This window comes from Marmota monax, unplaced genomic scaffold (genome assembly GCF_021218885.2).
Source record: "Marmota monax isolate L192 unplaced genomic scaffold, Marmota_monax_Labrador192_F-V1.1 WCK01_AAM20220418_F8-fsc00001, whole genome shotgun sequence".
NCBI classification, from domain to species: Eukaryota; Metazoa; Chordata; class Mammalia; order Rodentia; family Sciuridae; genus Marmota; species Marmota monax.
Window position 1 is genome coordinate 25,511,232 of NW_026693777.1, and position 16,787 is coordinate 25,528,018.

General features: G+C 34.1%; 1 protein-coding gene across 4 annotated transcripts in view; it reads right to left on the reverse strand.

The window, feature by feature from the left end:
- Positions 1–7,899: 7,899 nt before the first annotated feature.
- Ppm1a (protein phosphatase, Mg2+/Mn2+ dependent 1A) overlaps positions 7,900–16,787 on the reverse strand; it is a 49,274-nt gene continuing 40,386 nt past the window's right edge. For all 4 annotated transcript variants that reach the window (XM_058584614.1, XM_046461005.2, XM_058584613.1 and 1 more), the window contains 2 exons: positions 15,444–15,501; positions 7,900–14,467 (listed from right to left, as the gene is read on the reverse strand). In XM_058584614.1, coding sequence (XP_058440597.1) covers positions 14,438–14,467; positions 15,444–15,501 — 88 coding nt within the window. In that variant the 3' untranslated portion in view covers positions 7,900–14,437. The remainder of the gene's footprint in view (positions 14,468–15,443; positions 15,502–16,787) is intronic.

The following is a 16,787-nucleotide window of genomic DNA, read 5'->3' on the forward strand; positions in this document are numbered from 1 at the left end:
TGGTGAATGACATGTATGGATACTGTGAAAACAAGGTGGAGCACAGCAGACTGTTGCCACAGATTGTTGCTCAACATTCATCTTTTCCTAACTGCACACTGATTCTCTCATATGCCAGTATGTGTGGTCTTGGTGCCTCACACAATTTTGGTGTCTAGAAGCCCAAAGGATGTATCTTTCCTCTAATTGCCTTGGCTCCTACCCATTTCCAACTGATTTTTCTATAAGACTGCCAGTTCCTAATGGATTTTCTAAAAGTTTCACTGTTTTGCTTACTTTAGCTGAAGTGAGAAATCAAAGAGACCTGGAAACAAAGAACCCTAACTGATCCATGCCTTGTGCAGTCAGTTCTCACAGCCACTGACCACTCTCCTGGGGAAGACACAAATGAAAAAAACTAATTGCTGGTCAGCAACAACCAAAGAAACTATTAGTCTTGGCTGATTAGGAATTTAAAATGGTTAGTGCAGGTGCTGTTATCAGCAGGAATCAGAATCGATCCTCACTAGCTAGGTAATAGGAAGAGATGTAGTAGTTTGCAAGCTTCTTGTCTCCAACCTTTAAGTTGATGATGTTGTCTTCAGCAAATGGTGCTGGGAAAACCGAGCATCCAGGTGCAAAAGAATGAAGTTGGATTCTTACATCATATAAAAACATTGACTCAGTGGACCAAAGGACTAAATTTTAGAGCTAAAACTATGTGATTCTTAAAATTTTTATAGGTGAAAATCCTCATGATCTTGGACTAGGCAAAGATAGTTCCCAAGTATGACATCAAAAGCACAGGCAATTAAAAAAAAATTGGAAGTTGCCAAAATTAAAAAACTTTGTGTGTAAGCATAAAAGGATACTATCTCCACAGAATAAAAAGGTAACCCATAGAATATTGCAAATCACATTTCTGCAGGAGATTAATATTCAGAAAGCAGAATGAACTCCTATAACACACACACACACACAAACACACACACAAACCCCACTTAAAATGGGCAAAGAACTGGACTGGGGTGTGGCTCAGTGGCAGAGCATTTGCCCAATATATGTGGGACCCTGGGTTTGATTCTCAGGACTGCAAAAGGCAGGGGGTAAAAAAAAAAAAAAAAAAAAAAAAAAGACTTCTAGATATTCAAATGGCTAAAAATAACATAAAAAAAGACTCAACATTAGGGAAATGCAATGAGATGCCACTGCATTAGTATAGCTATTATTAAAAAGAAAATAATTATTGACAAGGATGGCAAGAAACTGGAACCCCCATCTACTGTTGGTGGTAATATAAAATAGCAGCTCCATACAAATGTTCACAGAAACATTATTCATAATAGCCAAAGGTGGAAAAAACTCATGTGTTTTTCAGTGGAGGAATGGTCAAAACTGTGGTATGTACATATGGTGAAATATTATCCTGCTTTAAAAAAGAAATTGCTATGTTACATTAATGAACCTTGAAAACATTATGCTGAGTGGGGCATGTAAAAGTTAATTGCTGGTCAACAAGAATCAAAGATTAGGAATTTAATGGGACAAATCAGAAGTAAAAGGACAAATAGTATATGATTCCACTTATCTGGAGTTATCTAGAAAAGGCAAATTCCTAAAGGCAGAAAGTAGAATAGAGGTTACCAATTTCTGAGGAGAGGAAAGAATGGGGAGTTACTCCTTAGTATGTATATACAGTTCCTGTTTGGGGTGATGAAAGCTGTTTAGAGTGATGACCACTCTATAATCTCACTAAACTATACACTTAAAAATGGTTAAAATAGTAAACTTTGTTATGTATTTTATCACAATAAAATGACAAAAATAAAGCTGATGGGACCTTCCTTGGGAAGTTAATTGGGGTAGATAATGTTGATCAAAGATGTTGGAGGGAGTTGGGCACCTATGACTGTAATCCCAGTGGTTTGGGAGGCTGAGACTGGAGGAATGCAAGTTCAAAGCCAGCCTCAGCAATGGCAAGGGGCTTAGCAACTCAGTGAGATCATGTCTCTAAATAAAATATAAAATAGGGCTGGGGATGTGGCTCAATGGCCAAGTCCCTGTGAGTTCAATTCCTAGTAACAAAAGCGGGGGGTGGAGGCGGAATAAAAAGAAAAAAGATTTTTGGAGGGGCTGGGGATGTGGTTCCATAGTACAGCATGTGCTTGGTATGGAAGGGGCCCCTAGGTTTTGATCCCTAGTACCACCAACACCACCCCCTACAAAAAAAAGTTTGCTAAATGCCTTATTCAGCTTAAAAACTTCTCTTATAGTCTATTTTGAATAATGATAAGATAAACAGTATAATTTGTTAACATTCCTCAATTTGTACAATAATCTATACCACCTAACAGACTTTTGGTGTTTCCTGAGAAACAAAACTAACAAAAAACAGTTTTAAAAGTTGTCCCCAAAGTTGGAGGATTAAGGTTTATAGGCTCTGAGGCAAAAAATAAAATTCCCAGAAGTACTTCAGAAATAAGGAACCATCATCTAGAGATGATAACACTGAAGACCACATACCACACATCTACTGATGCACAGTAGGGTACAGTTGAGACAGCAGCCAGTTCTTAAGTGAACTGCCTGCCAAGTCTCAAAGACAGAAACTCAAAATTGCAGGTGTGGATAGCAGTGAGAGGCCTCTGACAGGAGCAGCTTGCCCTGTGGCACATTTCGGGATTAGTGACAACGGGGGTTTTATTTGATATTGGTTAATGATTCTCCCCAGCAACACTGGGGAGGACAGTTGCAGTGGCTGTAAGGTGAGGGATCTACTATGTGAGCAGAGTGCTCACTGAGTTTGTTTTGTTGCTTAAACTCGCATTCAGAGAACTTTTAAAGAATCATGTTCACCAAGAATTCATTATTGTTTGATTCATGACCTAGCCACCACTGGTGTAGGTTGCTGCTTTAGTATGGGAGGGAAATTTCCTGATAGTCCTGAGACCATCTAGATCATCACATTCAGGACAAAGGAACTTGTGTTTTAGAAGCAGCTCAAAAATAAACACCCAACAATCAAAAGTCATTTTAGTAATAAATTGCTAATAAACCAGAGCTACTTTAAAGTTTAAAATGATAAAACATTTGCTGTCCATCTTAAGAACTTTGAAGAACGAGGAATGACTGTTGCCTGGGGACGGTAGAGGTCAGTGGCAGCAGTAGGGAAACCTTGACAACATTTCATAAGGCTTCAGGTTCTCTGCTCCCATGCACCTGAATCCAAGTACACAGTTCAAATGACCACAGCTCCTGGCGCGTGCCGGCCAGCTGCTAGTCAGGCCAATGAAGTGCTGCTGTACTATGACTGTGAAGTTCATCCACTTCACGGAGAACCTGCTCTGCCAGAATTGATGCCCACTCAGTTCCTGTCTCTTTCAGGAGCTCCAGAACACTCCACCCAGGTGGAGGCTGTTAACAGGTCAGTGTTCTTGATTGAGCAGTCAGCCAGAATGATTTAATGACTATTAAGGTGTGGGCCAGCACGACACTGGGTGGTATAGACACAAAGAGCAACTCCTTCATGTATTATAGTGCTTCGGGATTTGAGGGGAAAGCTGACTAGAGAGAAGCAAAGGCCACTCTTACTGGGGTGTCTACAAACTTCAGTGAAAGCTGTCTTCAAGTGGGTTCAGTGACTCAGGAGGATAGGCAGGTGGATTGCAAGCTCAAGGTCAGCCTGTCTCAAAATAAATGAAAGGACTGGGAATGTAGCTCAGTGGTAGAGTGCTCTTGGGTTCAACCCCAAGCATGAAGACATAAACAGCTGACTTTTCCTTTGGGATGTACCTGTATTAAATCTCTCAGCCCTTGAAGCCCCCTTTGTAAAGGTAGAAACTTCCTGGTAAGGCCAGCATTGTCATTGGTCTCTGCTGCCATCTCTGCCCAATGTCTTCCTTTGCTTGTGTGTCCTCCTCCGAGGGGAGACTTCCTACTTGTCTGTGCCCAGGCAAATCCAAGCTCACCCAAAGCTAGGTGGCCCCACTTCTTCAGTTATCAGGAACACTTTCTTCATAACTATAAGCATTTATAATGTGACCCATTTCACATGTCCCAGCCCCTCTGCTTCCACCACGTATCTCAAATGTCACAGTTCAAAAAAGACCATCTCCTGGTGCACACACACAGTGGCAGTCTCATTTTCTCCACACACAAAGCATAGTCTTATTCAAGTGTATGCTTTGTCCCTGGTAGTGGTTAGGGCTTGTCCTTTCAGGTCTGAGAGCTTGCATGTGACCTGCTTTGAACAATGAAAATTTGAGTAGGGAACAGCAAATCTAAGTGTTGGTAAGATCTCAGTGTTTTGAGTGAGACATACATGTTCCGGGGACAGCTAGGATACTAGTGAGGTTAAAGAGTAAGGGAGATGAGTCAAAGAAATCACAGAAACCAGGTCTCATGTGGGGTGCTTTGTAAGCTACTACAAGGACCTGGGATTTCTGAGTGAAATGGTAGCCAGTGCAGGGGTCCGAAAAGAAGAGTGACATGATCCAAGGAGGGTAAAGGAGGATGCGGGGAGTCACTGGGGAAGAAGAGAAGGCAACTTTTAATGTGACCCTTCCAACCTTCACTGCAAAAGGATATTTAAAGTTTTCCAGATCAATCAATCATGAGGGCAGGGCTAGAACCACTGCTTCATAGAACTTGGGGAACTGATAACAAAATCTATATCCTTATCTTAAACCTCATTTCAATTCCTTTCCTAATCAAACAGTGATGGTTGACAGCTGATATTGCACCATCCCTTCATCCCCCTAATTCAGACCCTTTGAAGGGTCTAAGAAAGCCATAATGGTGGGAGGAAAGGAGACATGACTACTGCACCGACCAGTAACACAACAGTGATTCCTATAAAACATAAGGATGCTATATGGTGCCTACATATCACTTTGAATTTCAGAAAAATAGAATTTTCTTTAACTTTAAAGTACAATCATTTTTTTACATGAAGTACTCAAATTTTTATACCTGAACAATTGATTTCTGAAAAAGTGACATTCATTCTATAAATTAAAGTATCAAGAAAATTCCCACAGATTCACAGAACCAATCATGTGATCTTCAAAAATTGCTACTCCATTCTTCCTTATCTCAAGTTATGAAGACTTGCCCACAGGAAGTTTCTTTGTTGGAACCCTGCTCCTCTTGGGATGAAGTGTTTAAGGATATTGTGGTCTTGTCAGATGCCATATCCATCTGGTCCTGAAGCAGGAAAAACTCTCTGAAGGTTAAGGTGAACTAGTAACACTACTGACAGTCACTGTGGAGTTGACTTTGAACATGGATATTTATACATGTACATGTAAATATACTTAAAACCATACTGTCATTCAACAGTTGGGCCAATATATAACATGTTGCAAAAATCAGGCTAGAGTACATGGCAAACAAACCTTTACAGTATGAAAGGATGAAGCATTTGATGATTCTGGACTTTTCTGTAGTCTGGGAACCTATATATTTAAAACAAAACCAAAGGAAACAAAACAAAATAAGAAAACATTCTGTAAACTTCCTGTGATTTAGGCACAAAAGCAGTTTCATTGCCTTTATTAAATGCTAAGACCACTTTTATTAAGGATTGTTGCAGTAGGGTATTTGTTGAAATATATCAAGAAATGTGGTTGTATAAAGTAAATTTACATGGATTATATGGATGTTTACTTGCTATGCCTAATGACAAGAAGTCATTTCCTATATGCCTCTATAATATTTACTCACTAGAAAATTTTGTTAGGAATGGAAACTTATTAGTTAAAAAGTTTTCAATATTGTAAATAATTGAGAATAACTGTTATAAGATGAATCTTTGCAAAAATATTTTCATTACACAGAATCAAATACACATTTAAAATTGTTATAATGAGAATTAGACAATCCATGGATGATTTCAGTACACTAATGGAAGGTACACATATGACCTTGCTGACCCAGAACAGTCACAAATTCTTCTGAGTAAACCCTGGATTTTTAAATACTACATAATTTAAGTCAGTTGTTACCAAGACAAATATAAATAGCAAAATATAATAATAATAAATCTTCAGAAAGGCTACAGCATGGCCCATAGCTTAAGTCAGAGTTTGACACCTGGAACAAAGAGCCCTCAGCCAGCTTTGCAAGGACTACATTTAAAGAACAATTATTTTCACATAATTCCTCAGTGCTGCCTCATATCATAGACTGAATTGGATCCATATATCTCTACGTTCCAATAAAATATTAGAAAGGAACATTCCAGTTACCTCACTTAATTATGCAATTCAAAGTAAGTTCTTGAAATTACTTTCCTATCCAATCTTTATTGTTATAATCCTGCTCTGAACATTTAAATTAAGTAATCGTTTCCTTTCATAGTCACTACTGGATAACATTTCGCACACTGATTTAAGCAGCATGTTGACCTAATTTAGCATTGCATATTATCAAATTTCATGTTTTCAAATAAATAAATATATGTAGTATAATATAGTGAGAGAGACAGTATTTTTCTTCAGATCTGTCATCTGATTCTTAGGGGACACTCTTATAGATAAAACTTCCAGTTTTATAGATCAAAAATGGCTAGATATTGGGAATTGTCTTTGGAAAATTTTTCGGGGGGTGGAGGGATTTTTATTGTGTAACTATAAGAAAAGCCATAGGGGATGCTTTGGTCTGGAAGAATCATGCCTATTCCTAACCTACAGTAGAGAATGACACACATCCACTTTTTAGGTAACAATACAATTATTAACATGAAATACAATTCTATGAAAAGCTTTTAGGATACTCTAAATCACCTTATACAGGATATCAGAACCAATAAATATGAATCTTATGCAGATAAAAGGCAGCCAGTGAAACAAAATCTTTTATCAGTATTTGGTCAAGTGGTTAGTTTTGTGGTAAATTAAGTATGTTCTACAGAGGGCATACAAACCAAGTTTTCTAGGATAGTTCATCGAAGAATGAAGTTTTCAACTAGAATCAAATTTGATTTGATGGGAAGGTCAATCTAAGCTTTTAAGCAAGAACATGGAGAAACAATTAGTTATTTACAATTAGAAAACAAATGAGTTTTTCAATAATGGATTAAGAGAAAACATAACTGAAACAGACAAAAAACAAAATAGCTCCAACACTTAAAATTACAACTCTCCCTGTAAAAACTCCTGACACAAAAATCATAAACAAAACTGCAGAATACAAGAGGTACCAATTACAACAACAAATCCTTATTTGTCTCAACTTTAATGAGTTATAAGTCTTGCTATCTTTGGTTATTATTCCTGATTATTGTTTTCATTATACATTTTACAATAAACAAAATGAGCTCTTGCAGCTCATTGAATTTCACTTTTATCACCAGTTCAATTCTTAGATGTCTCTAATTATGGAAGTGAAGATCAGGCTTAACTAAAACCTATAAGTCACTTTCAGATGTGGATGAACAAAAGACAGATGTTAGTAGAGGCAGAAAACACCTCCCTTCTGCACTCTAACCATACACGAATTTAAGTGCTATTATATAAGCAGGCACTACATCTTGGATATTAGGTGAGGAAGACCTTTCCCAGGCCATTCCCAATTTTCTGTCTCAACTCTTCAAGGAAGTAAGAAATATATCATGTGCTAGAAGTCAGGCATAAAAATATTCTTGCCTAAAAGGAACAATTACTGGCTTCTTTATCTCTGGAATGTTTTAATGACAATAACCATCAACCCAAACTTTCTGGCTTTCAGTAATCTTCCTAAATTAGGAATAAACAAGTCTAGTTCACGTTTTGAATATCAGATTTATCGTTTTGGCAAATTTACCCAGTTGAAAAAAAAAATCCTCTTAAAACCTTCCAATAATTACTTTCAAAATTTCCAGGTTTCTCAGTTAAACAAAAATGCTGCTTAGGATATTAAACAATCATAAATACACACATATTATGCAATTGCCTGTTTATTTAGTGGCACCAGTTTTGCAAACTAGAAATTATTTCTACTTTTCATCTCACATACAATCTGCAACCATTCATAGGCTGAATGCAATTTCTTCAAAGGACTTGAAAACAAAAGTACATTCTTAAAGTTAAAACTGAATTCACATATTTCTTTGGATCAGAAAATGATACATCATACAATATACACATTTATGGAATTTTTTCTTTGAAAGTTTGGATCACATAACCTGCAAAGTGGATGAGTTAATGTGGAGAATTTTGCTACACATTGTGTTTAAGAAAATTTCTGCAGTTAGTTGTCATAGTCTTATATTTGGAGATTTTTAAACAATTAATCTATATATAATGCAACATGCTTTTAACATGTACATGTCTCCCCACTCAAAACAATTATACAGTGAAGTGAAATTATTTCAGTTGTGAAACAGATCAGTACTGGGGTATTGTCACTAAAAGATGATATTTTCCTACAGATATGTTGTGTTCAGTTAGTCAGGGACCAACTAGGTAAGATAATAGTTACTACATTTCAAAAGTCCCCAAAATGCTAGGGCTATAGCTCAGTGGTAGACCACTTGCCTGTCATATACAAGGCCCTGGGTTCGATCCCTAGCCTTGTCAAAGGGGGAGGGGAAATTCCAAAAATGGACAATAAAAACTATAACTGAACATTCAATTTTTCAACAACTGTCAACAATTTCATAAAATTTTTTATTGTAATTATTTTTAAAAAATCTTATTAATGCTATACATTGGTGGCTATTCATGTTAGATCCTGTTTTTAACATTTTGTATTAAGTCCTTAATTCCTTAGAATCTGAAATGAATTTAACATTTAATGAACTCTAATGCAAGAAAAATCTAATCTTAAAACCTGAGTAAGATATGACAGCTCTTGTGTTGTTAATATATTATAGCTGCACTGGGGAGGTTCAGAAAACTTTAGATATACTCAATTTCCATTTTACCTTTCTGTTGAATTTCAAAAGTGGCAAATCTTAGCGATATTATCCTCAAAAATAATCCAAATGTGATTTTTTTCATCTCTATAAATTCATTTCGCTAAAAGTCTTTCAATATCAGATTCAAACCATGCCCCATCCACCTATTTGCTATTTTCAAAAGTAAAACAATTCCTTAAAATAGACTCAAGTTATATTTACATCCTTGGAGAAAAAATGATGTCCTATTATTCTGTAATTTGGAATCTTAATTGGGGTTGAGGGGTAATGAACCACTGCAACATTACAATTTTTAGGGAGTTTCCCCATGATTCATCTGTCTCAAAGGGACAACAACTCCCAAAAAGTTAAGAACCATTACTAAAATGAATTTCTGTCACTCATTGTACCGAGTTAGGACAGTACTAATTCTGTAACTACTCAATCTTACACATAATCTAGCTTACTTCAGAAAGTACCATACAAATGCAAATATACCTAAACACTTTTTTACTAGGAGGAATATGTAAAAGGAAAAGAAAAATTTTCTAAACATTTAATGAAAAACCCATTAGTAGAAAACTGGTTTTAGGAACAATGAAAAGAACTGAAGGGCTGTTTTAAGGTAAAGAAATACTACATGTTATTCTATGTTAAAGAATTAGCAACTTTTGCCTTCATCTTCCTTTAAAAAGTCAAAATTATTCTAGCAGTGAAAGGTGATTCTTGGTGGCTTATGTGGCATAATAGTTTTTTTGTTTGTTTTTTTTAAACATCTACAGCCAGGTCAAGGTTCCTACCACTCTATCCCAAGTTTTCTTATTTTCAACCCAGTTTAATAAAGTACTAATTGGCCTTAATGAGGTAATGAGTTTAAACTTTCTTGTTCAAGAAAATGGAATTGGCCTATTTGGATGAGGGCAGGGAAAAAAGGGGGTGGTGGTGGTGGTAGTGAGAGAGAGACACATACAGACAGACACACTGAGAGGAAATGAGGGCAATATTTTCATGCAGGATAAGAAAAAATGTCACTTTTTTATTAACTTAAACAACCTTTCCCCCCCTCTCATAAAAGTGTAAGCTGTCAACTGCAATCTGAATCTGAGTTTTTCTAATTAGCACCCCCACCCACTAGTTAATATAAATAGGAAACCGTGAGAGCAGAGGCCACTAGCTTAATATATAAAATAGATTAAAGGAAGAGTTTGTATTGAGGTGAACAAAAGTGGAAAATGCTCACTTGACAATAAAGCAGAGCCAATGCCTCTCCTTATTTCTGAAGAGCTTCTTAACAGTAATAACTAACACTTAGCTGATGTATTTTTTGACCAAATAATACAGTATCATACCTTTAGGAAATGTGTTCTTAAATATTTCAAGCATACTCTCTGAATATATAATTTAAAAACAAACACTAACCAAAACACATGGCACATTATTTAAGGAAATAAAGTAAAATTAGGCTTCTAAAATTTTAAAACATGAAGTAGACTTCCTGATGCCTAAAAACTGTGAGTAGTCAATTAAAAAATGGCCAACTCATCAGCAGTATTTATAAGCAAAAGTATATGAAACTCCCTAAGATCCCTTCAAAGAATATTTATATACTGAAATGTTTACTTATCCTTTCTAGTACCAAATCCTAATACAATACTAAAATAAAAAGTTAAGCTAAAAGTATATGCCATGAAATTCAAAATTAAAATAAAACTAGAAGGAAATTAGTACCCAATTTCATCAGTTCTTTCAGAAATCACACATTGAATTCCCAGATGAATTTGTCCAGTAAAGATGGTTAGTGATTTTAAAATATTCAAATACATGGTAATCATTTGGCTAAAATGTGGTATTAACACGGGCACTATGTTATTAAAAGAAAGAACACAAAAAAGTTTTACTTAAAAAGATCAATTCAGCTAGAGATACTTATTTTTTTAAATGCCCTCACTCAAATCCCACCTGTATTCTCAGGATTGGAAAATTCTAAGAAATCTATGACTTATTTCTGACTTGCTGCTGCCAACAGGATAAGTGAAGGTCATTTGTTATAGACAATCAAGAATGCTTAAATAGACTTAAGCCTTGCTTCATCAGTCCAATTTTACTCTTATTCGGAGCTAAATTTTCTTTTAAGATTTTTAACTTTGTGGAGGAGAAAAGAAACAATAGTTTTCAGGTGAATAAAAGCAACAAAATGAGCCCTTTAGGGCAGAAGCATACCTTTTGCTCAGTAAAGTACCTGACAAACAGAATGTGGGCAAAATATATATATATATTTTTTTTTTTTTTGATGAGTGATCCAGTTATAATACTAACATATTTTAGGTTATTAATTTTGCCCAAATGCAAACTCCTCGAAGATAATGACCCATTCAATCTATTTACAGTCCTAAGGAATTTAACCTAGATCAGTGTTTTGTAGATAACAGTTTGTGGAAAAACTGAGTTATTAGCAGGATTAATATATGGTCAAATGTATGACCATTATAATTTGGATTATTTGAATTATATAACTGATTTATTCTCTAATCCAAATTTCTTAATGTTAAGACGTTTGCATAAAAATTAAGCTGGAACAATTGCATAGTTCTCTAGAAATAAATTGTTACAATTAAAAATGTTTGAGGATAGTTCTAAAACTGAATAAGAAAAATACCACTTTGATTTAATTTTTAAAAGATAATACTGAGAACTGCTTCTGTTATCTGTAAAAGTATATTCCTAAAGAAGGTGAAAATTAGGGAGATCTTGTTAAAATAATAAGAATTAGATAAGTGAAATATTTTAATGTTAGATAGTAAGAATCTGGCTATACAAAACTGAATTTCTGGTTAACAGCAGTAAACTGGGTTTATCATAATATGATATCTAAATGAAAGTTTAATCTTAATAAATCTATATATCCTCAGATAAGAACCCCCCCCCCCAAAAAAAAAACATAGAATACACCAAAAATTCTGAGGCAATGCCCTGAGATGCTAATTAGTATTAAAAAACAGTGGGGGCTGAGAATTCAAGAGGTACAAAAATGAAGTGCACAAAAGAGGTGCAAAAATGCCTTTTAAATGTGGTTGTTTCTCACCATGACCATTACCCCTAGGAGTCAAGCAGTCTGCTATTACAATGTATAGTTCCTTTCTGTATTTTTAAAATGAAGTTATATTTTGTACGGCAGTGTTGACTCATGTGGAAAAGATTTAGTCTTCTTAAATCACATTTAAACACAGTCTTCTCACATTTCCAGCCAATTTCAATACTAAAAACTTTAACAGAGGAGTATCTTAATTTTCTCTTTTGTTTAAAAGACTCTCAAAAAAAAAAAAAGGTTATAATATGCTATGATATGCTATGCTATGCTATACTATGCTATTATGGTTTGAAATATAGCTTCCCATCACGTGTTTTACTTATGGTTCAAGTTTTGCATCTCAAAAGATACCACAATCCAGTTAAATATTTTGCAAATTATGAAACTAAAACCTTTTGGTTATTTATTAAAAAGTTAAGGAACTGGTTTGTTGTAATAGGGATTTAGCTTTCAGTACTGGCATGTTTGGTAATCAAATCCTCACTAGAAGCACTGGTATTCATTAAGTGCAAATTTAAATGCTTGCAAAGTTATAACTTAGAACATTATCATACTTCGCACTTTACCACAGATTTAGACATTAAGCATTTATTGTAAGTTAAGTAAGGAATTGGTTCTGTAATTCCACTTTTCTGAATTTCTAAATATAAATAGTACTTCAGTTTTTCTTCATTCATGCTGGATTAAGAGATAAATTAAATACAATTAAATTACATTTAATCACCTCACAAATAAGAGGGATATTGAAAAGAGTTTGCTGGTATGTAACTACTTAAATCTGAGACATTTTACATTACTTTTCCTAGTAGGTTCCCTAACTTTACATTAGTTTTAAGGCTATATATACAAATATGTATATTTCCAAGTTAGGGAAAACAAACAAAACAAAATGTATTATACTAGCTTTATACACAAAATTCTGATTTTGTATTTAATGCTGTATTTTAATCTTACATTTTAGTAGTTTTCTAGTGGGGAATCTGCTTACTAACTGATTCATTTACATGATAATAAATACAATATTCAACCTAGAAAGACAAAAATACAAAAGGGCACAGAACAGTAGTCTTTTTAATGTGACAGATTGTAAAACTTACTTTCACATGCTTAATCAGAAAAATGTAAGCCTAAATTAAATTAGGTATGTTTATATCTACAATTCCTTAAGCTTTGAAATTTATTTTTAAAGGCCAACAGCTAAATATTATCAACATGCTATATTTCAAATCACAAATACATCTTAACCACTTGGATTCTAAAGACATGGGCCAATTAAAAGTCACAGGCAAACACACACAAACACACACATACCTACCATAGAGTGTTAGATTGTCAAACTTTGACAATTATTTAATTAAACAGTAGGCAAAATCAAGCTGATGTACATCTTAATGAAAAGTAAGCAGCCTGAAAGAAACTTATTTTGAAAAACAAATTAAGGAACAAGAGAGACTTAAATCTTTTAAGTTTTTCTAATGGAAGGAAAACAATTTCATCGGTGACTAAAACAGTATTGTCAAATTAAAAGAGACTAACATCTTTCCCTTTGAGAACATCTCATTTACAATGGTATGGTGTTTTAAAAGGCCGGGGTAAAAGAGGAATTACACATACATGATTAAATTTCTTGTTTGTTAAATCAAGCTTTATTGATAAAATGGAATTCAGAATATCTTACTAGGAACAGCAGCAGGCCCAGCCAATCATGATAGCAAAAATGTGGCAGTCTCCTACTATATGTAGGAAGCTGCTGCTTATCAATTAGTAATTAAATGTAAGGACTTGTAAAAGAGGTGCAAAGAATCAAGGCATTTTAGCCCCAAGATTGATATTCTTATGAATATACTGTATTACCTGCAATACTCATAGCGGGGGAGAGAACATCCTGAAACACAGTTAAATAAAGAGAGTGGCTTTATCAACAATGCCAATCCCTTGCCAAGAACATTAAGATAGTTTTCCATCACTCCTGGGATATTCAGTTTTTTAAGATTTTGAAATTCTTCTCCATAATCATGTGCATGTTTGAGCACCTAGCTGACATGGCTGCTGCTCTCCCTGTCCCAACCCCAAATCCAATATAACATGACTTGAAAGGGCTATATATCTGTTGCATCACACAACAAGCCAAACATTTCTTGTATCTTCAATAGTGATTTTAAAGCAGTTCATAATTAAATATGAGCATTTTGTACAAGGACAATTACACTTTACAAAAAAAAAAATCATACAACAAAAATTGCTGGAGTCTGATTTACAACATGAATTATGGTTTGAAATCACGTTTACATAAGTCTCAAATTTACAAAAAAAAAAGAAAAGAAAATCAGTTCTGGGCTAGCTGTTGTACTGCTGAAGTTCTCTGGTGTAATCACTCTCACCCATGTCATATCCCCTTCCTTAAGTTGAGGCTGGATGCTAAAAGGTTCAACAAAGTTGAGTTGCACTCTCCTTTGGAAGTGAAGGTAAACTCCATGGCTAGATGAGCAGTTTTACCACATGTCATCAGTTGATGCTGAGTCCTTTATAAAAGGAAACAAAACAAGGTACTAAATAAAAGCTTAAAGATGCCAAAGTTTTTACTACATCTGGAAGTGCAAGAAAGATAAGGTTTTGTAAAGCTGTCTTTTAGAACATCATTTTAAAAGTATGTAAGTGTGTATATGAAATATGAATATTTATTTTGTTCCAAGAATTAATCTTCCATTTTATTTCAGAAAAATATTTGGAATGATTTTACTGTGAGGTTGACCAAATGTGTACTAAATCAATACAACTATATAAAAAAGGACTCTTTTCTTTGATAAGATCCAATCTTTTTTTAACACTGCTTTTATAAACTTTTATTACATTATAAGAGATTAAGACCTCAAATAATATGAGGTTTTAGCAAGCTTCATAATGTAATACATAAACTATTTCAGAGCTGTGTCCAAATGATTTCAAGTTATCATATTCCTATAAACATCATATTATAACAGAATTGCATTAAAAACTTAATTGGAGAATATGGCATTCTAATGTTTGTTTATAGAAACAGAATTCTCTAATATTTAAATGAAGAACATACTTCAGAATTTCAGACAAAAGTATTTCCATACATAAAAACTATTTAGTAGAACATTCTGAAGTTCTGTCATAGCTATAACTCAGATGAGTTCAAGATTCTGAGTAGAAATATTATCCCAATTATAAATTAAAATTTGGTGGAGGCAAACCTTCTGAAGTTGACTGTAGAGGTTTTGAAAAGAAACCAGAAAAAAAAAAAAAAAATCAAAGGAACTTCTTTTTTGAGAGGTGGCCACTCACCAAGATTATGTCCTCAATCACTAGTACTGTGGTGCAGGCAGAGATCAGAGCAAGCAGAGTTCAGAGCAATCAATCAGGGGTGTGTGTAAGAGAATGGGTGCAGTGAACAGCTCTGCAAAAACAGGTAGGAAGGATATGCATTTAGAGTGGAGGGGAAGGAAAAGCAGAGGGAGCTAAAATGCTACTTACAGCGTCATCATTTTTGTAAGGATTCAGTCTATTGTAAACAGCTTCAATTACATTCCGCCTAAATTTGAAAAAAATGCAGAAAATTAATTCTTCAGAAAGTACAACAAATGCTTAAAAACTCATAGTCAGGTGTTCATTAAAATTTCAATGGTAATTGTACATGTATAAATCACTTAGTTTCATTTCTATTGTCAATAAGCCAGCCTCACTTTAGGATATTTGTGTACCAATGTTAAATTTGAGGTGAATTTACTTAAAATAAAATAAAAAAAAAAAATGCAGCATCCCACCAACCCACTTTATAGAAGACTGAGAATCATGGCTTAAGGCAATAAAAATCCTCCCCAAATTAACAACAGGCTATATGGTCAACTTCCATTTGAATTAGAGGCTGAGTCACCAATGGCAATGCCAATCTTAAGGCATAAAATAAGTTATAAAGTAGAAGTAACTTCAATGTTATGATAAAAATAATTCACATAAACTTTATGTTTAAATTATGCTTTTCTTAATGTCCCTTTAAAAACAAATTCTATTAAAACCCAAAATGTCAAATTTGACATTCCCATGACAAATCTAGGAATTTGCTTTTGAATAATATTTTCATTAAAAATTCTACAATATCCCTTATAAATTACAGTCTCCTTATTTCCAAAACTGGTTTGAAATAATTTTATAGACAATTGTACAAAGTCATATGAAATGTTTCCAAAAAATAAAAGCTACAAACAGGAACTTTTACAATGATTATTTAGTGAAATGATTGGCTACATTTGCAAAATACAGTGACAAATGAAGGAAATCAGTCAATAGTATATCTTTGTGGGTCAATTATTTGGACAATTGAGGTAAAAATGCTTTAAGCATTTCTTTATAAAACTGCTTGAATTCTCCAATTTAAGTACAGAAATAAGCTTAATATTTACCACAGATCAGTCCATTCTATGAATTAAAGTGGAAAAAGGCAAAAAATGCAACCTCTCATGTTCCCTGATATTCAAACCAACAAACAAGCAATAAATAACTAAAAACAACTGCGAAAATGAAAGATACATGATTCAGATGGTGGAAGAGAAATCTTTGGGGTGTTAAGTTTGTCTAGGGATTGACAAAATAAAATTACATTACTACTAATAATAACAGATTTTAGTAGTGCCATGTAATTGAGTCACAAATATTTTTCACCTATATTATCTATTCTCTATGAGAAAAATCAATGTCACATATCTTCCACTAAAGACAATCTTCAGCATAATAAATTACAAATAATAGTATTCTAGTATCTATTTCTAAACAAGCATCAAATATCCTTTACACTAAAATATGGACTCCACAGGTTAAATA